The sequence below is a fragment of the Seriola lalandi genome, unplaced genomic scaffold (genome assembly GCF_002814215.2).
Source record: "Seriola lalandi dorsalis isolate HSWRI2012SDOR001 ecotype SW California unplaced genomic scaffold, Sedor1 jcf7180002054972, whole genome shotgun sequence".
NCBI lineage: Eukaryota > Metazoa > Chordata > Actinopteri > Carangiformes > Carangidae > Seriola > Seriola lalandi.
This window is the reverse complement of record NW_019525660.1, coordinates 1,357,550-1,380,701: the sequence shown is the minus strand read 5'-3', so window position 1 is coordinate 1,380,701 and position 23,152 is coordinate 1,357,550. Positions and strand designations below refer to the sequence as shown.

The window sequence follows — 23,152 nt, the reverse complement described above, 5'->3', positions numbered from 1 at the left end:
TTCAGGGATTCAAATAAGTGTATTCATTTTTAATCACATCAAATGGTGAAAAATCATTTGATCATTTATTTTTCTTTGCTTGTAAATTTCATAGACACACGGTCACATCACAAGTGACCCATTTACACACGCTACAGTCGGAAGATGTGAAACATTAAAATTTGTGGGAGGAGTGGCAGTGTCACATGACCATCTGGACAGGAACAGGAGTGTTTCACATATCCACTTATCTTCTCAAGAGCAAATCATAAGATTGAAATCTAATAAATACTTTATATATATATTTATATTCTATCTTCATATACATGCAAATTTTTTTTAACATGCAAATAATCAAATTGATATTTACAAATGCTCTTTTATAGATCTGTGCATCTTCTGCTTGGTCGTTATGCAATCAGTCTTTGTGGATTTGTTTACACATCATTGATCACAACAGTTACATCTGCAATCCTGTATTAGTCTCTCAAGTGCCATTATCAATAAATTAAATATTTCAATACAAGATGCTATTTATCCATTCTATGTGAAGAAAGATTCAATTAAAATTGTCTCATACACAAATGATGAAAAAATTTTATGTGAAGATAAATGTAATAATAATAATACATAGTTTTACTTTCTTCTCTTTTTGTGTGGGCAAGATTCACATTTTTAAATGTTCGCTTTGGAATCAAACGCTTTGAATGTAAGCTGATCAATAAAGAACTTGTGGGAGTGAAGTGGATTCGAGGTGGGGGGTTAATAATACAAGATGATTTCAAGGTAATCACAAGTATATGGACCAGTAAATTACATTAAAGAAGAGGAAAGAGAAGGGGAAGAGGGCTCTGGCATACAGGTCGACCCTTTTTGCAGCAGAGGGGATGACGGGTTTCGGAGGTGGAGGTTTCTTGTTGTTCTTGGCCTGGGATTTGCCAAGAGCGGCGCCGGTATCAATGGGCTTCCCGTAGCAGTCAAAGTTCGACAGCTCAAAGTCCCGCGGGAGTGAGCCCACGATGCTGAAGTCATTGGTGCGCAGATCTGATTTGGAGGTGCACACCTTCTTGCAGCGCGTCTCTGCCACCTGCGTGAAAGAAAACAACATGAGGTGAAAATAGGATTGATTATTCAATTCCACATCATTTCATTCCTAAATACATTTATCTGTGAGAAACCTACGAGCAAAGACAACATTTATACCAACAATCTGAAAGTGCTGCTGGCAGCCCCTGAGGCAGCGTAGCTAGACCAAAGTGCTTTAAAACTGACTGAGCAATAGACTACTACACAGGCCGTGGTTACACTCTCACAGAGGTACTACAAAAATCCTCCCATCCTTTAAACATGATATTCTTTAAAGAATCACAGTCATTAAATAAAGTGGGTCTTCACTTTGTCGTTACTCATTGCTGCTGTAAACTGACATACAGTACTGTGTGTGACTACAGGAAGAATTATGTAAAATAAAATTGGTAGATGCAAACTTCAAACAATGGAAAGAGGCATGGCACACCACCAATGCATGCAAGGTTTTTTCTTACATAAAATATGTAACACACACAATGAAAAAGTCAAACGATCAATCAATCATTCCAGTTAGTGCATTCAAACTGTCGATGGGACCTGAGTGCCGCTTCTTTAAATAAGCTGACCACCATCCTGCATCTCAGAATAGAAAAGTTGGCATTTATTTCTGGAACTCACATCACACCCATTTACTTTTATCTATCTGTCTCTTCCACAGGTTTATTTGTGTGTCTACACTGGCTTCAGAAAGCATTCAGACCCCGTCCCTGCACATTTTATTGTGTTGTATATTTAATTTTAAAAAGGATAAAACTGCATTTTCTGCTCATCAATCTATTCTCCATGTTCCATAATAACGAAGTGAAAACATGTTTTTAGAAATCTTTGCAAATGTAGCAAAAATCTAAAACTGAAATCTCTCATTTACAAAAAGCATTAAGAGCCTTAATTCAGTACTTTGTAGAAGCTCCTTTGGCAGCAATCACAGCTTCAAGTCTTCTTGGGGAAGTCTCTACAAGCTTTGCACACCTGGATTTGAGCAGTTTATCCCTGGTAGATCCTCTCAGGCTCCGTCAGATTGGATGAGAAGCATCTGTGAGCTTCAGGCCCCTCCACAGATATCGTGTGGGGAACTTAAACTGGGCCACTTAACAACAGTCAGAGACTTGTCCTGAAGACAAGCTGTGGGCTTCAGGTCATTGTCGTGCTGAAAGGTGAACCGTCGCCCAGGTCTCTGGTCATGTGAACTTTTTTTCTTCAAGGATATCTCTGTATTTGGCTGCATTCATCCTTCCCTCTATTCTGACCAGTCTCCCTGTCCCTGCTGCTGAGAAATATTTCTTCCTCATGCTCACAGAGTCCATAAATTCCTGTATGACAAACTCCAAACTGGTCGTTTGTCTTTTACTCAAAGTGGCTTTTGTCTACCCCTTCTAAGATAAAAGGTACGATTGATGGAGAGCTACCATCAGATGACTTCAGAGGATGTCTGAAGCTCTGTTAGAGTGACGCCGCCATGAACAAGGCCCTTCTTTCCCAGTTACTCTGAGTGGCTGGACAGCCAACTCTAGGAAGAGTCCTGGTGGTTCCAAACTTCTTCCATTTCATAGTTATCAAATCCACTGTGCTTCTGTAAACACTCAAAGCTTTAGAAATGGCTTTGTGCCTTTGCCCTGACCAAGAGGTCTGCAGAGATTTCTTGGACTGCGTGGCTTGGTTTTTGTCCTGACATTACAGTGAGAATTGTGGGACCTTCTATACACAGGTGTGTGCCTTTCTAAGTCCAATCAATTCAATTTGCCACAGGTGGACAATGAAGTCCTAGACACATCTCAAGTATAATTTCAGCAAAAAGGACCACCCGACCACTACTTATTGAGTGTAGATTGATGGGCAAAAATGGCTATTTTAATCCTTTTAAAATTAAATCTACAACACAATACAGTAGGCGAAAAAGTAAAGGAGTCTGAATACTGTATCTACTGTGTGTGTACTGTACTGTACTGTATGTATGTACTGGATGCAGAGATGTATAGACACATAGATACGAACCACCGCAACAGATGGCACAGGCAGCCATTGCTGACTGAGCTCTTTCTTACCCACAACCATCTGGCCGACAGTCTGTATGTCCATCTACTTATTTACTATTAATCAAATTTTCAATCTTTTTGTCAAATACACATTTAAAATGTGCTGTAAAAAGCACAAAACTACCTTGTAAACAACATAAACTGTTAGTTTATCTGACAAGATAAATAGTATTTTATCAGACTTCCCATCCATCACAATACAAAATGTGGCCTAGTTTGTCCTTTTTTAACATCCATGTCCATCTTTAAAGATCCTTTGCCTGCAGACCAAACTGCACAAATCATCATGTAGACATATTTCTTGACTAAATCTGAGGCAAAGCTCCACTGACTATTGTTTGACACATAAAAACTGTTGTGAGCACACACACAGTAGCAATGATGTCTCTTGGACGTCACATCCATGCTGCAGGTAGGTTTCATCTAAGCTGAGAGGAAGGTTTAAATGAGGTTGTTTAGGATTGCTGGACTCGTTTGAAAACAGACTAGACTTTGAAAACCAAGTGAGGGAGCTGTTTGATCCTGAAGCTTGGACAGACTCATGCTGATAAATCACAACTACTGTTATTTTAAGAAAAAAAGAAAAGAAAAGAAAAAGATCTTTACAGCCAAAATTAGATTCACTTTGTACTCTCAAACATTGCCTAATATGGTTGCTCTCCCATCTGGGGTTTTGTAACCCCAATACACCCTCTACATGCCATCTCAGCGAACAACCGGTGCTTATAAAAAACATTGTGCAATAGGATGTAGTTTAATGTCATCCAAAAAAATCCCTTTCATCAACTTCCCTGAAGGCCTGCGGGGTGAACAGGATCTAATCAGACTATGGATGCTTACTCACTGAAGTCATTAAGCTCATTAAAGCTTCATTATTTTGATTTGGTTTTGACAAGAAAACCTATTAAACCTCAATGGAATAATGTAATCCTCTCAAACCAAATGTGGTCAGGACTAACGGAGACACAGAGGTAAATTAATTTCAATTAGGCGTACAATTGGAAGACCCGTACCGCATACCGCATGCCTGATGTGCATGTGACTGTCAGACTTGAGTCCTGACTGAGCTGTGTGTTAGAAACATTGCCAATTTCTAATGATTTGAATTCCCCGTTTTGCATTTAGATTAGATCTCTATGCCTCACTGTTACAAACCCGCCTGAGGATGTTGGATTGGATCTGGAATATGCACTGTGACATTGCACCGTTTGTTACTGTAGGACTGCATAGAATCAGAAACATAAACACACCCGGACTTATAGCAACCACATGCACCACGATTCCAATGTTTTGGTGATTCACTACAGCATCAATACCCAAGGGGACATTATTTATACTTGGTTAATGAATAGGATTGTTATCAATTAGATAGCCTATTCAAATCATATGCATACACAAGACTCAATGTTCCCACTAGGAAAAATGCAGTTGAAGTCAAGTCAGAAATACAAGCAGGAATATCAGGCAAAATTTCGTATCATCAAGATAAGTGAGAAGCAGAAACCTGATCACATAAACTACCCTTGATCTTGTCTCCATGGATAATGTACGGTCATCTATCCCCACTGTATGAGCTCTTTGCTGTTTTTTCTTGGGTTTAGATTCCCACAGTTTGAAATTATTTGAGTTTTTACCTGTGTGTCCACAGATTTTCAACACAAAGTAAATATTTGTATATGAATGGATAGGGGAGAGTGTCATTGTCCCAGGGAGCCATGTTGACGTGACATTATACTGTTAAAAAATATATGATAGTTTGCAACAAAAATGTGTTTTCATTTGAATTATTTGAATTTGGGATTAATATGTTCTGGGTTTTGGCACCACAACACCATCATGTTTTGGGTGTATATAATAAGCTGTAATAGCTGCTGGTCAACCTGATCCCCATAGTTTGTCTGTTGCACTAAGTCATGCTTTGTGCAAGTGGGGTATAGCATGCAAGAAAGTTACTAGGGTAGAATCCTAACATCAAATTGCAGTTATATAGTATGCATCTTAACCAATAGGCCAACAGGAAACCACTAAAATTTCTAAATTGTTGATGATCAGTAGATCTGATCTGGATTTTTACTATCAGTGGATATCAGAGATACTACTATCACTAGAAAAAATAAATTTTCCTGATTCCAGCAGTGTGTGTCTGAAGCCTGCACATTGTAATTTGACTGAGTAAAGATATAAAATATCTTTTGTAATCTTTTGTAATGAATGATGACACACACACACACACACACACACACACACACAAGTTGTCAAATTAGATCCACTGACGTGCAAGGTGCTGACATGAAGCGGCGTCCCTCCGGTGCCGTTGACCGTGTTGTTTTTGGCAGCGGGGCTCTTTCCCGCAGCCTTCTCCTTAGATGCCATCTTGGCCTTCTCGGCCTCGATGCGCTTCGGGCTGTTGAGCATCACTTGAACCACAGCGTACTCCACCAGCGAGGCGAAACCAAACAGCAGGCAAGCAATGAGCCAGATGTCGATGGCCTTGACGTAGGACACCTTGGGAAGCTCCGAAGCCAACGAGGTGCACTCAGAGGACAGAGAGAGCACCGAGAGGATTCCTAGAAAGAGAGGCAAGACAGGTGACCTTGTCAATCAGCAAAGTGAGAGAAAGTTGAATCTATGAGCATCACAACTGTATCTTTCAACTGTGAATGACGAATTTTTCTCACTTATGCACTTCCTGTCATTCCATTCTATACTGTGCAATCCCGGTATTATTTTTCATACTATAACCACTACATAGCACTACAGCTTTTCTTACAAAATGCCTCTTTCATTTACTAAAAAAGCTCAAATGTAAATTTTTAAACACATGTAGCCATATAAGGGCTTTGCCTAAATAAATGGCATCTTTTATTACCAGTTTTAAGAATTTGTTTCTGTAGACACATTTTGGTAAGTGCCAAAAAAGTATTGAGGATTGTTTCCCTGCTCTGTTAATAATGTGATGTGTGGGAGTAATTATGATCAAAATGCATCACTGACATACGAAATCTGCTTCCACTAGGGAAAAACATATGATCCACCTAATTCTGAGAGAAAAAATTATGTATTTCCTCTTCAGTGCACAAAATACTGAACAAATTAATCTCCTAATTTGCACAAAAGCTGTTATAAAATGCTCACATCAACACAAGGCTTCTGAAAAGATGACTGCAATTTGGATGCATGACCGTTCTTTTACCCCTTTTATTAGGACATTTCCAAGAGCTCAGGCAGCCTCTAATGACAGAGTAATTTTAAATTGTTTTTTATCTCTGATAGCCAACGGGATTACAGGTTAGAGACTCTCCCCCTGCACAGCAGCACTTGTCTCAGACTACAGCAGAAATAACTACAGCGACTCTGAAGAGTGTATTCTAGCCACCAATAAAGGGGCTTCACTCCCCTTTTTCTCACAGTAATGCTACTTCAGAGAGAAAATAAATACATTAGAATGGCCGATGGGTTTTGCCTCTGGTATGGTCGCTCGTCAAAGACCGGTTCGCACAAGGTTCAAGATTTCTAATCAAACTTCTCCTCATAGTTTGCCTTTTTAGTCTCTGACACATTTAGCCGTGTCTGCAAATATAAATCAGGTGTTTATATCAGACAGAAACAGATGAACAACTTATATATATATATATATATATATATATAAAACAGTTTTTTTATTCTAATATGTTTTCATATTCCCTATGTGGAAAGAAAACATGTGGTGTAAGCATGAAAACGCTTTCAGTCAAATGCACATATGGACGCATACACAGGTGCATATGGACACACTAAACACACGTAAATGCTAACACACGCGCACACACGCGCACACACACACACGCACGCACGCACGCACACACACACACACACACACACACACACACACACAGCACAGAGCAATAAATGAGAGTAGTCCCACACCTGGGTGTTGACTGACCTGGACTGATCCCATTTAAAAGAAGTCAGAAGAAGCTTCCAGGGGGAGTTGGAGTGATGATGGGATGAAAGTGGAGTGGGATAAGAATGGATTATCTTATCCATGTAGCCCAGCACACACAGAGGTGCCTGTGTGATACTGTGTATGGGTGACACTGACATATTACACACAGGTTGAATTATGGAGGAGGAGTAAAAAGTGAGAAGTAGAATGGAAATTTTTCCAACAAACACAAATGTTAATACTGTGTGTGTCAATTCTGTCATGTGCAAAGTTATCTTTCCCATACATACCACAGCCTGTATGCATGGGAAAGTTATTAATATGTATGAAGCATAAACAAATATGTTCAGAATTGAGACCATGGCCACAAAATATCTGTCATTCCCATAAAATATTGTCCTTTCTCAAGAATATGATGGACAATTACAGACTGGGGCCTGTTGCAGGCTTTGACAATTTAATAGCACATTTTTAATTTTGCTCTGTTTTTGTATTTCAAAAGTGCATAGTATTTAGCACATACTTAAAATATGTAAACTGTACAAATAACTGACTTTTCGCAAAAACCCTTCCCAAAAAACTGACAGCTATAGCTAAAATTAGCAAGCTACAGCTAAAAAAAAATGCTAGCAACAGTCATCATTTCAGCTGACAAAATCAATAGCTGTCAGCTAGAAATTAGAAGCCTGCTCTTGTTTACCTCTATGTGATAATAAAAACCCATTGTTTCATCTATTTTTTTTACAAATTTTGAATGGTAACTGCCACCATTATCACTGTAAACTGTATGTCTGCCGTGTTAGAAACTATTTAATGGGTGGTTGGGCTCAGCGAATGGTACACAGGTACAGTTTGAGCATCAGCTAAGGTCTGTCAACTTGTTCACACTGTGTTCTCTGTAAAAAAAAAAAATTAAATAAATAATTGAATAAATACATTTTTAATTATAATTCCATGAGCAGGTGTCAAGTATCTAATTTTAGGACATAGCTTATCCAGCTTATTCATACATTTTATACTTAATTTGGTGACTTATAACAAATGAAAATATTCAGGGCCACACAAAGAAATTAAGAAAATGTTGGAACAATGAAGATGCAATGAGAAGAGCGTTCCTTTATGAGGTGCAGAAATGAACCTAATTTAGGAGTTTTTCTCCCTTTTCCATCATGCAGGGGAAGGTGAAAGCAGGACTGTGCCAACAACCAGCACTGTAAGCACGAGGGACACATCTGGTTCTTGCCTGGGATTTATTCAGTGCATACAAAAACACAAACATAATTTAAGCACTACCAGTACTGAACCATTCTTGCGTCCCCCTCGGGGCTCAGACAAACAGTCTAGTAATGTAGCTGGACTTTCCTCAGGCCATAGACATTCTGTGCTCCCTGGTTTGGAAAAAACAGCACTGCTCCTCATGCGGCTCAGCACACCCCTTCCTTAATTGGGTTAATAGGGATCAGGTGTGCCTCGTTGGCCAGCTGAGTGTCTCCAGGTTCTCTCTGTCTCCTTAACAACCCTTGTTGCCCACACTCATGAGCAAAGATTAACAAGAAACTCAAGTCTATACTTGTTCCCCACCATCAACTGAGCCTTGTACCTGCATATTTTAAACTTCAGTTCAACTGGGCAGCAAAATTTACCAAATGTTGTTCAATTCTGGTACAAAATGTTTAAAAAGGCCAGATGTATAAAGACAAGAAAACTGAATCCACTGGAGTAATATTTTAGATTTCAGACATGTAGGTACATTTGATGGGACTGAGTGAGTTTGCAGATCAACGATAGACATGGAAAGTAAAATTAGCCTTGGGTTGAATCTTGGTCTCTCCACTGACTAAAAACCTCCAACTCTTTCATGGACCAAACTGAAAAAATTGTTGCACATAAACATGGGCTCAAATTCCTGACTCATACTTCCGTGTATTAGGACCTACATTAGATAAGTGCCGATTGCACCTAAATTACTACTGCCGTGGGTCCCATCTGTCAATTACAGCTATATTCAGTGATTTATCACATACAGACCAACACTGGACATGGTGGCATGCTTGATGGATAAAGTCCTTCATGGTGTCAAAGTGACTGATGATACCATGACGGAGATGGCCATAATGTCAGTGATCCCTAAAAACATATGAATCCTACACAGAGGTTTTTATTTGATCGACTGCAGTCTTTTCCCCATTGCTTTTTATATGCAAGTTTTCACATCTAATTACCTCAACTAATAAGCTAAGATGCAACCATGCCCTGGTTAACCAGTGCAGGGATTATTTACAGATCGAATGTATTGGCAAATGTCAGTGATGGTGAAGATGTGAAGATGGTTAAACTGATCATTAGACTTTAAACAATCCATACCCAAGGGGACCCTGGCAGCACTTGCATCAGGGTTTATCCAGAAGGACAACCAGGAGAGAACTACGATGAGCAGCGTGGGGGCATAAACACCCATCATGTAGAAGCCCACCTGTCGCCTTAGGGTGAAGATGACCTCTACACATGTGTAGTACCCTGCATGAGGAAAGAAACAATGGTCAAATATGATAAAATAACTTCTGCGAGAAACACAGTTTGCCTTGAAATTAAAAAATTAGATGGCATCAAACACAAGGCAGTTTGGCCAGGATGAAGCTGCACCTTCTCCCTAGACGAGACAGTCCTGACATGTCCCACTCAGAATTACAACTAGGTGGCTGATGAACATTTTTTTTCCAACTCGGCTACTCGTAACTACCGTCTGAATGATATGGCATGAACGCAGCATCACACCATTTTTATCAGTTCAAACATGTCAGCACGTTATAACCTTATTCAGTGTAGAAATGTGAACCTGAAATGTGAGTATTCAGACCCTGAAGTGAAACGCAGCAGGTGAGAGAAATTGCCCTATCCTGACTTGGTCTATTAAATCCCCATTAAGCATTTAGAGGGAAGGTATAGGCTAGGTCAAGTCCTGTATCTGATCTGCCTCCATTTAGCCCGGGCACAAAGGAAAGCACAGCTGTGTGCACCATTAGTACCAGAGAAAGCAAAAGAGAGGAGAAAGAAAGAAGGTCAATGGGCATAAGGGCTTAAACATCATTTCAGCTAACTTTGTTAAAGCTGAGACCTGTTTGAGCATTCAGGGCAGCACCCCAAAAAGCTCTGCTTCCAATTGATAACATGCCAATTACGTAGCAGACCTGTCAAAGAGGCACAGAACAGATTATTTTTCCCAACAGAACAGCATAAATTTCTACTCATAAACTCATAATACCACTTTAACTAATCCATCTCTGCAGAAGTATGGCTTCCATTAGTTGGGCTTAAACCAGCATGGAATAAGCATCCATACACTTCAGACCTCCTATGGCCGTGTTGTGTTTTTTGCTCTTTGAGGTCCAATGGGATGGTAGAGCGGATGGGCTAAAGTAATATTTAACTGGCCCAGGGAATTCTGGGTGAGCTTTATACAGCTTATAAGGGCTGCCTGTGTCGCAGAGCAGGCTCGAACCAGTCGTACACAGAGGTGATCTTTGTGTCTGGCCAGGTTGTCATGGTAACCTGTTAAAAGGCTGACTCATTGCCAGCAGTCTGCGTCCCAAGTGCGAGAGCACTGAGGTCACACCAGCTCTATTCCTGATAGAGATTGTCTATTTCATTGCAAATGTTGTTTTGGACTCACAGCGGTCTGAATGTGAGTATGGCACAGCACCAAAACCGTTTTTAGTCAATTTTCTCCTCTATTAGAGGAATATTTAGTGTTTTTAGCCATGCTGGCATTCCCGGGGAAAATGGTCATTGTTCATTAGTCTGCGTATGCTACAGTCGATCCTTACTACCTCCAACCATCATCCTGGAATTACCTATGTGGCCACACAAAAATCTGTACAATTTGACAAAAGAAATGACATTTTCCATGCAAAGCGAAGAAATGATATGTCCTGACAGTCGAAGAGCAAGACACGCTAGAGAAGTACCTAAAGGGTCGGGAGGGAGAGGCGCATACATTTGACCTCAACTTGAAGGGTCAGACTTAAAGGTACCATGTGGAGTTTCTGACCTTTTGAACAATGTCTTTACCAGAAGCTCCCTGTTGTTTGTATCGCGCACACGCAGAAGGATGTGCTCACACGTGTGCGACTCGATTGACACTGCTGTTGGTTTCAGGCAGATGGTGGCAGCAACACATAGTATGCGTTGATAGGAAGGCAAGATGAAGAATGGGAGCAAGCAATCGTGGATGTAAGCAATGCATGGCTTAAAACAATGTTCTGTGAAGAAGGAAAGTTGCTCAGTAAGTTCTTTCAGACTTTCAGGATACACGCAACGCATTTTGTTGAGTAACACGAAATGTAAACATAACTTTGATTGTTTATAATAAAATCCACAGGGCATATTTAATTTCGGAATTTTCTCAATTTATGCAAAAATGATTAAAAAGTCTTCAAAGAGCAAAATTTTTATTTCATGGGTTGCTTCTTGTTTTTATGTTTTTATTTAACCATGAGCAAAATGGACTTGACTAAATTTTATTTGCTGTTGTATGATTGTACAACAGAACAAATCCATCCCTGCTCTCTGTGATCAAAAAAAAAAAAAAAATCTATCTTTACAATACTGCAGGGTAAGAAAGAAGTCATATAGCTTAGCTTCGATCAGATAAGAACATGCATTTGAAGCCTGCCAGCTGCTGTCCAAGATCTGATCTGCTCCAATTTCATCTTTCAATCAACGGAGTCCGACTAATCTTCCCTTAACAAAAAGACCCATCATCCTCTGCAGATTTCTTTGACTGGGAATCTATAACACCACTTACACAATGAATGCAGCAAGGAGGAAAACAACCCACCACTACACAACTACCAACTCATGTACAGTAAATCCCCGACCAAGATCACAATGAAATAATTAGTTGTTGTCGTGCCCAAAAAACACTTGTAGAGCAATTCCTGAGTTGTTATGACAACCAAAATGAACATCAAGGAGCAGAAATATATCAGGGGACCTGCCAGACATATGAACATTTTGGAGCCTAAGTATAACAAGGACACCGTAGCTTTGAGCCTACCCAGAACAACCTATTTTCAATTCAGAGAGAATAATTAATGAATGGATGAAAGAAAAGCCCAAAGATGAACAGCACTGAATCAAAACGTTGTTTAGCTTTAAGGCATTGTGGTTAATGGAAACAATGGTTCACAATATTTCACTCTGCTGTACATTTTTTACTTTCTATTGAGTGAGTAACGCCAAATTAACACAGGAAACCAGCCTAGCTCAAGCGAAAAGAAGAACATTTTCTATTTCCATTTTTGTAACTTGATGGGTTTCATGACAAGGGCAGTACCTGTTCCTGCGTAGTATTTGGTGCAGTTCCCATAATCAATATCCTCTTGTCTGATATCAAACTGTGGCAGAGCGATGGCGTCCATTTGCACTGGGTCTCCTGTCTGCCACATGAACTGCAGGTCGTCCGTAGTGTAGCCAACTTCATGAAAGAGGTAAAAAGGCACACAAAAAGTCAACATGCAGATACATAAATTATTAAACACACATTAGTGCATACACAGATGCATATATACACACACATTATATTTGCATAATACATGTTTGTGTGTTACACACTTACAGAAACATAATCACAGGATAAAATATAATGTGTATGCACACAGACATAGGATGCTATAAGTCTAGCAGTCGGGTTTGGAATTAGATGGAAATGGCTTGAAGTTATTTTGCTTATTTAAGTCTAAACTGCTTTGTAAACAAGATGCAATAACCACAGTCAAGCTCAATTAGCTATGAGACTTTCACAACAGCCTTAAAATATGATGATTTATTCCACTTCTCTAAGTGCTTGCCATTGAAATCAGCTTCTAAAAACACAAGCAAAAAGCTCTCATTTACCCCTAAACAACTATTTTATAAAAACAACAAATATATTCCCAACTCATAAATACTGTATCTCCCAAATACCATCCAGCAGATGTGTTAACTGATGAGTTGGTTTTAGGTGATATTATTTCTGGAAAACTCACAGCTTTCAAGTTGCATTTTACACCTCTGTGTGTCCATAGGGAACAACGTCAGGTCGAGCGGACAAGACAGGGTGACGGACAACCTGGAGGAGGAAGGAAAAAAAAACAGTTTTCGTTTTTTTTAAATTCATGCTCTGCTTTAGTGTTTCTCATATCCACTGAAACTCCCACACAAGCCTTGTGTGCGTGACACCAGTATTATGTCGAGATATCACAGGATTTAGACGTTTATTCAAATGTCTTTATTTTTTGAGTTGTGGTTTTGCAAGGGATATAATCAGAATATGTTGCAGTCAGAATTACAGACAAATTTCAATGATTATCTCTGGAGATGATTGAAAGCTAACATAACAGACTGTAGCTGTAGGCCCAGCTAGTTTACATTGTGCCGCTTGGAAGATTAAATATTTTTCACCATATGCTATGCATGTCAACAGTCTCATTATCTTTAGAGATTTCACTCTTGGAGCCTACAGCCACAATCATTACTGACCCAGTTACAAAACAAATAAAACCATGGAATCCGTGACAACATGGAAAAATCTTACCCTGACTGACTGAAACAAAGCACACAGGCCTATAATCATTGGCACTGATTAGAAGGGTATTAAGAACAAAAATGAACAATTATTATATTATCACTTCAGTGTCCCCAAGTAATTGTCCTTTGTAGTGTGCCCTTAAATCATATGATTTGTTTGTTTAGTCTTGTTTACACACATATCTAAAGCTACACTGGGCAAACTGCACATTTATATTGCCTGATAACAACACTGAGTTGTCATTTTCACTTGGCACTCCATTCATTGAAGAAATATGTAAATTTGAGGATTGGAGGATATCTGATTAGGCTTTTAATCAACTGCGGGGTACATCAACATTCCAGACATTCCCTCGGAGCTGGAAAATGTACCAATGTTATCTTTGGATTGGATGCAAATTAAATACTCCCTGCAATAGAAGACAGTGATTAAATATAAAAATGAAAATTCATTACCTCATACTGATGAGGACATCTCCGTTACGAAAGATGAAGAGGAGAATGTTCTCCTGGGTAACATCATGAAAGTTGGCACTCTTTTCATTCGCGAAGAACAGGTCGGGTTTCCAGAGACATTTAAACATCTTGGGATCGACAGTGAGAGAATCAGACTTGAAGTCCTGCGGTAGCTTCAGCCTGGGGTCGTTCCAGCGCTGCCGCAGGAAGATGTTGACTCTGTAGTCCTGTTAGGTTCAAGACCAGACACACACAAACATGGTTAATGTCTGAACAATACCTTTCAAAGTGATCAGTAGCTAATGAATAATGTTTGTTTTCCAGTAAATTACATTTTATTTCCATGGCCTTTGTGCTGTGGTTACATTCATGATATAGCAATAGATGTCTTGAAAGGGCAATAGAAGCATTTTAATCTTTTTAAAGGGGACGATTTGTAAGTTTCCTCTGCCACCAAATGTGGTTTCTTGCCAGGAGCGGGTGGCGGTGATAGTCGCTTGACAAGAGCTTCGGCTATCATTGCGTTTACATGACAAGGGGGCAGATTCGAGGCTACAGTGAGTCGCTACCAGAAAGTGACGAGACGGGCCAGGGCTAGCTGGTTAGCGTGCTAACTTCAGTAGAAGGAAAGATGTGGTAGGAGCAAGAGTTTACATGGACATTGCTTTCCACTGCTGGAGGCAGCTCTTGGTGAGTAAAGGAAGTTTGATGCTGAACTCGCAATGTTTCTTCTAGGTCTAAACAGCTGTTAATGCTAATGCTGGCTGTGTAGCAATAGTAAATCTTACAAGTAGCTTTTAAACACACTCAAGACACTTTTGTGATACTAATGCTTTGATGTGAAGAAGTTTGTTTTCTTGCCAGATACCACCTTTCCTACACTGTTGCATGTCACCTTTACCAAGATACAGCAGCTCTACCCTGTTAAGAGGATAACATGTTGTACTTTTTTCTATCTCAGTGAAAAGAAAAATCACTTCAACAGACCACTTTAAAGTGCTGAGTGAAATTCCACAGCTGCAACGAAAACACTCATGACGTCTCCTTTTTAAAGCAGTCAACATACAGGAAACTGTGCAGTCCAAGGGTCAAATGTTATCAATACAGCAACATGTGATACAGCAAATATCTCATTAGTGAGCTTATTAGTGAAATTTCCACATGCTTGCTGGTAGGAAAGTATCACTCAGTGAGGCTATGGGATTTTTTATTTTTTTTGTGCCTGCTTTGATGGCGTGCCTCAAGCTGTTCTGGGACCAGGTGCTAGGAACGGCTATTAATGCTGAGTGTGAAGATGGATGGCATGTCAAATAAAGCCACCAAAATACCATCTGTATATGTGTGTGTGTGTGTGTGTGTGTGTGTGTGTGTGTGTGTGTGTGTGTGTGTGTGTGTGTGAATCCTGGTCAAGAAATTAACTTCCATCTTCCATCCCTTCATTATTCCCACTTGTATGACTTTTCTTTTTTTTTTGATGCAGCAGCTTGTTTAAAGTCTTCTGAATGCCAACATTTGTCATTGTTTCGTGCTCTGCACTCACTTTTCAGATTAAAAGGGGCTCAATCTTTCTCTCAAATAAAGAAAAGTGTCAATATTTGACAACTTAAAATAATTCCACCAGCATTAAATGAGAAAAAAAGTGGCTCTGTTGCTGGTGAACTCTTTGGTTAGATACTGGTGGAAGAAATTTACAACAGCTGTGGCAAAAAGACCACCCATCCTCTCCCCAACCACGGCACAGTCAGAGAAAGTGCATATACACAGAGGATGTAATGTTAAACTACCAGAATGGAAATAATGGAACTGAAATAAACATATGTAAGACTGTATTTTTTTTTTCTTTTGGCAAGAAAATTAGCTTGAGTCAAATTCAGGTCAATGAGTCAAACCCCACAACAAAACTCATCCCACCAAACCACAGACGTATTAAACACTGGATAAGGTGTCCACACATCTCATTGCTTCCATGCCCATTATGTGTGTCATTGTCTCCGGCTGACTGCTGGCTCACATGAATGGTACGAAAATAATGATTCAAACTGTTATTCGTTTGCCAGTGGTCTTTGAAATGGTGATACGCAGGAAATTTTACAGCTGCTTCTTCTGTCACGGACGCATTTGAGCCCGAGGCGGTCGTTTGACCTGCAGTTCTGTCTTTGGCCGCAATGACAAAAATCACCACTGTGTTTTCTGTTGCTTTAAACTCAGTGATCCTTGTTTGTTGCATGTTTCTCTCCTCCTCTTTGTTTCCTGTCAGTATCTTTGCTATAACATATCTAATAAAGCAAAATCACAAAAACTCCCCTCAGGGATCTCTGCTTACTGACTGTTATTTTACAACTGCACAGGCTAATCCATCCATCAAAACGAATGTTTTTGCCAACATTATTATTACCTCATATGTCAGTCAGAGCTCCACTGAGTAAACACTGCAGATTTTGGCATTTCATTCACTTTCTCTCAGTCCTATACGATCTGTACTGTAAATATATGTTAGCTTGTATTCTGGAAAAAGATTTTACCTACTGGAAACTATTTCAGTCACAGCCAAGTTTGATCGTGAGAGACAGCCAACTGACCTGAATCTGGGTTTGTAGTACATCTGTTATTCATGAAAGTACATTAGTTGTGTGATTATTTTGTTTCAGCACCATGGCAACTTTATCTGCAGTCAAGTAGCCCAGTGCACATTGAGCTGGACTGTCTGTGTGTATATTCAGATACACGGTAATGCTACTAACAAGAGTTATACTCCTTCTGTCGTTCTTCCTCTCTACTAGGCCAGAAGGGACACTTTCAACACTAAAACCCTTCCTCAGGACCAAAGCAACACACTTAATTAATACATTATACACTTAGTTTCATACAGATATTTGTGCCATTTATATATCTAAATAAAAAGGGAGGCATTCTTTCAATTCTCAAAGACATTTCACCCTTCATTCAAGATGTTAGATCCAAGATTATGCAAATGTTGATTATGATATTCTCATACAAATCTAAATATCAAACTATATACATTCACAAGATCACTTTCCTGGCAAAAATATAGAAAAGATATGATGTATGATTGAGCTGCACGACTAGGTTGTCCCATTTTGAAGGCTCCTTCAAATGCAACTGAGAAATGCAGCCGTCTTTTCCTGGGCAACGAAGAATCTGACGGGTGGATCCTTCGTTGGCCAACCTATCCCAAGATTCACTGCGCACCAGTAATGAAAATAATATTGCAGCAAACAACGCTGACAGAGAGCCAGAGGATTACACTTATAAATGTAAGTACTGGGTTTAAGCTCAGTTTAACCAAGGGCCTTTAAACCTCAAGTTTTTGTGAAAAAAAAGTTATGTGTCGTCAAGGTTGCTAGGCAACAGGTGCCGCTTTTTTGCAATGCAAAAGCACAGCCGGTGATGCAAAGCAAAACTTCTCTGTAGGCCAGACCGTCTCATTTTGATTGGGCTACGGCGGTCTACGAAGGTGTGGCGCTTTGCAGCCGCAATAGACCACTGAACTGGGACACAGCTCATGTCTACAACAAGACAAGAAACCAAAACGAAAGGTTTCCATCCTCACAGGAAGGAGCTATTCCAAAAACTCATAACATTTTACACACAGAGGTCTCAGGAGGGTTTATAAATTCAGCAGTAACCCAGAATATGCTTTATTTCAATGCCAGTAAACATTTGTTTGTGAGAGTACTGGTCAGATTTGTTGATGTCTAACTTTTGGAAGGCGAGCTGTCATTTCTGTACAACCTAATTTCAGACTTCCGACATCCAACTGGTCCTCAAGCGACAGCACGAACAGCTCCTGCCGGCTCTCCACTGTCTGCCAGAGACGCAGGCCAATTCCCACACCTTCGCCTTTCTGAAAACCAGACAAGGAAATATATCCTCCTCTTGGCTCGCTATCAAGCTGCCAGCGCTGCATTCGATTCCAGAGAGATTTAACACAACCGCTCGCTGTAATCAACCAGGAAAACTCAAACTGAGAAGCAGTTAAAAAAAGAAAAGAAAAAAAAAAAAAAGAACCTACGCATACACACAGCCACAATTTATTTCATTTCACAACATCAAATTAGTCATCCTCTCCTGGTGAATACAGTCATAGAGTGAAAACAGATGTGTTAACTACAGTGGACGCGTGGCGGTTGTTTGGCCGAGGGAGGTGTAAATGATGAGAGAGGGTTTCCTGGGATCAGATACCCCACAAAGTGATAAATTGAGGGGGAGAGGTGACCAGCTGTCTCTCCGTTCTCCTCCTGGGTTTGTTTTGAAACTTCCTCACTTTCAGTCTCTTTCTATCTTTTTGGTGTCCAGGGAGAAGAGGGAGGACAGAAGTTGCCATCTGGGAGTCTCTCATCTCTCTGTCTCTGTCTCAGTCTTGGCTCTTACTTGTTCTTTCTCGATCCTGTCCCTTTCCTTTTCCTGGCTTTAAGTTCTTCCCTCTCTTGCTCTCTATACTTTTTCTCTCTCCTCCTCTTCCTCTTCCACTCTTTCTAATTTCTTTTCCCTGCTTGGTCTGATTCTTCTTCCTCCAAATTCCCTGTGCTCAGTTTCCTCATTCCTGTCTCTTATTTTCCCTTTTCTCATCTTTATCACACCTCTCACTCTCTCTCCCTTCCTTCTTACTGTCCTATCTTCTTTTTCTTCCTCATTCCCTTTCACCTTCTTTTTTCCTGTATTTTCTTCCTTCAATCTCGTCATTGCCCTCGATTTATTTCTTCTTTTCTCTTTTTTGCTTTTTTCTTTCTTTCTCTTTTTCTACTGCACTTCTCTACTGCACTTCTATACCTTGCATTTTCCACTTTCAGCATGTAACACCTTAATTGTCTCTAACTGTTCCTGGTGTGAAACTCTCCAGTGGAGGATTTTAGAGGTGAACACACTTTACTGATCTGCAGCCAAAGGAAATATTTCCAGAGTAGATTTTCATGCAGTTCCAATCCCAGGATGTAGGATCTAAAGCTTTGCTCAGAGTGTGACTCCTCATGAAATGAAGTTGGCAGAGGCGCACCATCAGGAGAGGCAAACCAGGCAAATGCTTGTGGCCCCCAAGGGGAAATGGGGCCCTCGATGGCCGGTTGTATCGGCACATTTAGCGATGACACTATACAGTGCTATGCTGTTGCCCTAAAACCCCTATAAGAGGGGCCTCTGATGATGTGTGCTGTAGTTAGCGTCTACCCATTGCCTGCATGTGAGACATTTAAGGGGCATCTCTAAACTTTAGCATCTGCAAATAGTCTGCATGTGGGCAAAGGTCTAAAATCTAATACTCTCTGTTCCTATGAGGACTGAGGTATTCCATAACTAAAATTGATTTGTTTACACCGAAAAATGGCAGTTTGGAAGTAGTATTGTGTATTGTGTATAAATAGTATTGTACCTCAGTTGCCACACAGTCCATATGCTGACCTGCAGTTTGTTTATATAACTGAAAGCTCAGGAATAAGGCTTAACAGTACAGATAAATGTGGGCTCACTATTTGGCAAGCAACAGGTCACTGCTGCTTTTTTTTATCTAATGTGTTATAACAGCTTATAAATGTGTGTTACCAAGCTAATTAATAAACTAGTTAAAAACCATTCATAAATCCTTCATAAGGGTAGTCTTATCGTAAAGTGGTACCATATTATTTGATGCTGGCTAATACCCTGTGTACCTGTGTTTCAGGTTCATCTCCCCTGTCTTCCTGGTTTTCCTGCCTCGTTCAGTCCCCCGCCTGTCAGTTATGTTTGTTGAAGATTAAACCTCTGCTTGTTTCTATCCAGTGGCTGTGGCTCAGATACCTGAACTCCTGGTTGCCCTGCTCCTCTGATCGAAACGGCTTCAAAGACTTTTTTTTCTACCATAAATTGCCGTTGTTTGAACTTTAACTCTGGCTCTGTGTTTGAGTTCTACTGATGGGTCCTAAATCTAAACGTTGATCTTAACCAAAACTCTCCAGATTGCAGACTATAAATCTGTGCTACAGAGACAGAATAAAGTCAAACTTTGGATTCTGTCACTCCGCACTGCATTAATTACAATTAACTTGTCACATGATTGAATATATTTACTGAGAGACTGTGAAAGCTCATTGGCCCCTCCCAGCAGCTTTAAATTAAAACACACCGGTAAGCCAGGCTGATTAGAAACCTTCAGGATTGTTCCCTTTTATTGTTTCTTAAGTGATCGAGAGTCGACCCAGCGCCGTCCTTGAGTTTAATCTGTTCATTAGCATTAAAACTGCACTTCTTTATCAGCAATTAAGCCATCAGATAAATGAGGCATGAAAACCCCAGTCTTCATAATGATTCACTGCTAAATGGCCTGATACCGTCTAGAAAACATGCTCAGGCATTCTTCCTAAACTTTGTAGGATACAGCAGTTTTTAGTTCTGAACCACTGCTTCTGATTGGCAGAAGTATTGATTATCAATTCTGTCAGGAATAGTGGAATTGAAGTGATTTCTTACCATGGTCGTTTCTTGGATGGAGCCAAAGCTGTTGATGAATATGTTAACTCTGTCTTCCACAGGAATTCCTGGATTGAAGAGGAGGAAAGAAGTGATTGTGGTAATGAGTCGACTGTGTTGTAGCTCATAGCAAGTGTCAGTATGTTTCATGAAACCATGTATGTCTTTATTTCTACATTTGTAGATTTTTCTGGTGATTAAATTGGCGCAAACACTTACTTACTCTTACTGATCAGGATTTGTGCGAGACTTTATCAACTTTGCAAATTAATAAAAAAATACCCTCTGAAGAGCATCCTGTTCCTCTGCTAAGCTAACGCTGTAAACATTTATACAGGCATCTCTCTCCACTCTGCCTTTTGCATAAACTAATAAAATCCTTGACGAATGAAGGCCGTTCAGACTGCTTTGAATAAATGATTTCCTTTGACGTGTTTACTGGAGGCTCAGGAGTTTCACGGGATAAATTTCATCAAGCAGTTTACAACATTAATGCAAATAATATGGAGGTGGCATATAGCTCACACCTCCAATGCATTATTGCAACCTGGAATACTAATTCATTTTCAAGAAAAAACCTTGTGGCGTTACCTTAGAAATTCTCTATATGGTCTATAAAAGCAGCTCACTATTTTATAGGCCTGGGCAAAGTAATGCACCAGGCGCAGTTTAGGATGTAATTTGGGAGATTATGACATGGATGTTAATGGACGGGGAGCTTTCAGCCCACCCTGAAATCAAGAGCAGATGTTTGGCCACTGGACCAGTCGCAGGCAGTCAGGGAGGGAGCTGATTCTGCTCACAACACATCAAACACCGAGTCCCAGATACAGCTCCTGCTGCCAAGTGCCTGAGGATGGAAACTATCTAAAGATCCACCTGAAAACCAACCCATCAGTTAGATGGAGAGGCCGGCCAGTCACCTCTTTGTTATTTTTATGGCTGTTTCTGCGAGACGTAAGCCGAGTACTCCCTACAGTGTGATGTTTACAGCACACTGTAAAGATAGATGCTTAACTGGCAGTAAAGAAAGGAAAAAACAATGTACTGTAGATTTTAAGTGTTTATAATTAATCTGAAGTGGTTAATGGAACATGAAACTATAGTTATTTCCAGCAACGAAAAGTCAGATACAATATACAAAATTCACAGTGTTTGCTGTTTTCTTGGAGACTGTTTAAACCAACAGAGTTCATTCCCAGAACAGCCTGCTGTGTGTGTCAATCAACGCCATATCAAACTGTCTCTGAGGAAAGACAAACTGAAAACAGCAGCTTACTGCTACAGTGCTGTAGTACAGTTTATATATGCAAGTATATGCAGAGGAGGAAATTAATTTTCATTAATGTCCCAAGCACCATTTATATTATGCAGATATTTGTTCCAGCACTAAATTCTGAGGAGGAATCTGGAGGTAGATATTCATAGTATACACGTTTTTTTAATTACCATGACGGCACTGCAGCAAAAAATGTAAATTAAAAATAGACAGAGACAGATGAAGAGGGAAAGAGACTTGCCTTTGAAGTTGGGCCTTATTCTGGGATCATAGCTGATCAGTAACCTGTTCAAGATGTTACTGGTTGAATTTGCAGGGACTCGGGCCAGATCCTCAGATGACAGCTGTCTGCAAACAAAAAAAAAAATACGGAGAGGCAACTGTAGGCACGATTACATTAGCAGGTCAAATTCCTGACAGATGAACAGTGCAGATGCATAGTACACTAACTTCTACTCTGTATACTCTCTGATTAAACTATAACCTGAGAGAGCTACCAGTTGGGGATTAAATTAGCTTTTAAGATTCAGACCACCCAGGCAATGTTAGAGCAAAAGAATGTTTAGAAATGTAATGTGGTGCTATTCTGAGTTGTTTCAAGATCACGACTGGGGAGGTTGACATGCACCCAAGGGTTGACAGAGGACAGTTTTTCAATTTTCTAGGACAATTACATAAATTATTACTCAAAAGAAATTTTCTAGATATGTACAAAATAGAATGTACAAAAGTATAAAGTCATTAAAGATCATATTTCTTACAAAACTAGGAGTCTTCACCCATGCTAGCATCTCTGCAAGACACAAGGTGCTTTAAGCTACAATAACAATGCTGTTTAGCGTGTTATGATGCTAACATTTGCAGACAAAGTAGGCGGCTGGTGGAAGTAAATTTACATTTGGAGACACATGGTTATAAACAAAAGTACTGGCCAAGTTAAAAAATTTCTAGTGCAGCGTAAAATGTTTGTTTCACTCTGATTTGTTGAAGGAAACTTGAAAATAGGCCACAGGGAACAAATGCTCCACACAACACCTTTAAAAATGGCACTTCATTCTTTATTGGACAATTTTTCTACATTTATTTTTAGTTTAGAATTGAGTCAATGAATTAGACATGCAGGTGGCAAAGAGTATAAATGACACGTCAAGACAAACAATATATATTTTGTGCGCATATTTCTACTTTTTATGGAGACCTTTGAACCATCCTGCAAAAGAGCGGGAAAATTTTTTTTTTTAAATTTACCATAACATACAGTGGTGGTTTTAAAAAAAGTTCAGCCAAACATAATTTGTTTTCTGAGGTTGACTGATGAAAAAACAATGGGACAGAGAGGGAAATGGGGAGAAGGGGGGGGGGGGG

The 23,152-nt window shown here is 39.8% G+C and overlaps 1 protein-coding gene across 3 annotated transcripts in view; it reads right to left on the bottom strand.

The window, feature by feature from the left end:
- The window catches only part of glrbb (glycine receptor, beta b), a 28,866-nt gene continuing 5,714 nt past the window's right edge, over positions 1–23,152 (bottom strand). For all 3 annotated transcript variants that reach the window (XM_023398150.1, XM_023398151.2, XM_023398149.2), the window contains 8 exons: positions 22,029–22,135; positions 20,509–20,576; positions 14,050–14,276; positions 13,053–13,135; positions 12,362–12,502; positions 9,391–9,543; positions 5,376–5,668; positions 1–1,066 (listed from right to left, as the gene is read on the bottom strand). In XM_023398150.1, coding sequence (XP_023253918.1) covers positions 770–1,066; positions 5,376–5,668; positions 9,391–9,543; positions 12,362–12,502; positions 13,053–13,135; positions 14,050–14,276; positions 20,509–20,576; positions 22,029–22,135 — 1,369 coding nt within the window. In that variant the 3' untranslated portion in view covers positions 1–769. The remainder of the gene's footprint in view (positions 1,067–5,375; positions 5,669–9,390; positions 9,544–12,361; positions 12,503–13,052; positions 13,136–14,049; positions 14,277–20,508; positions 20,577–22,028; positions 22,136–23,152) is intronic.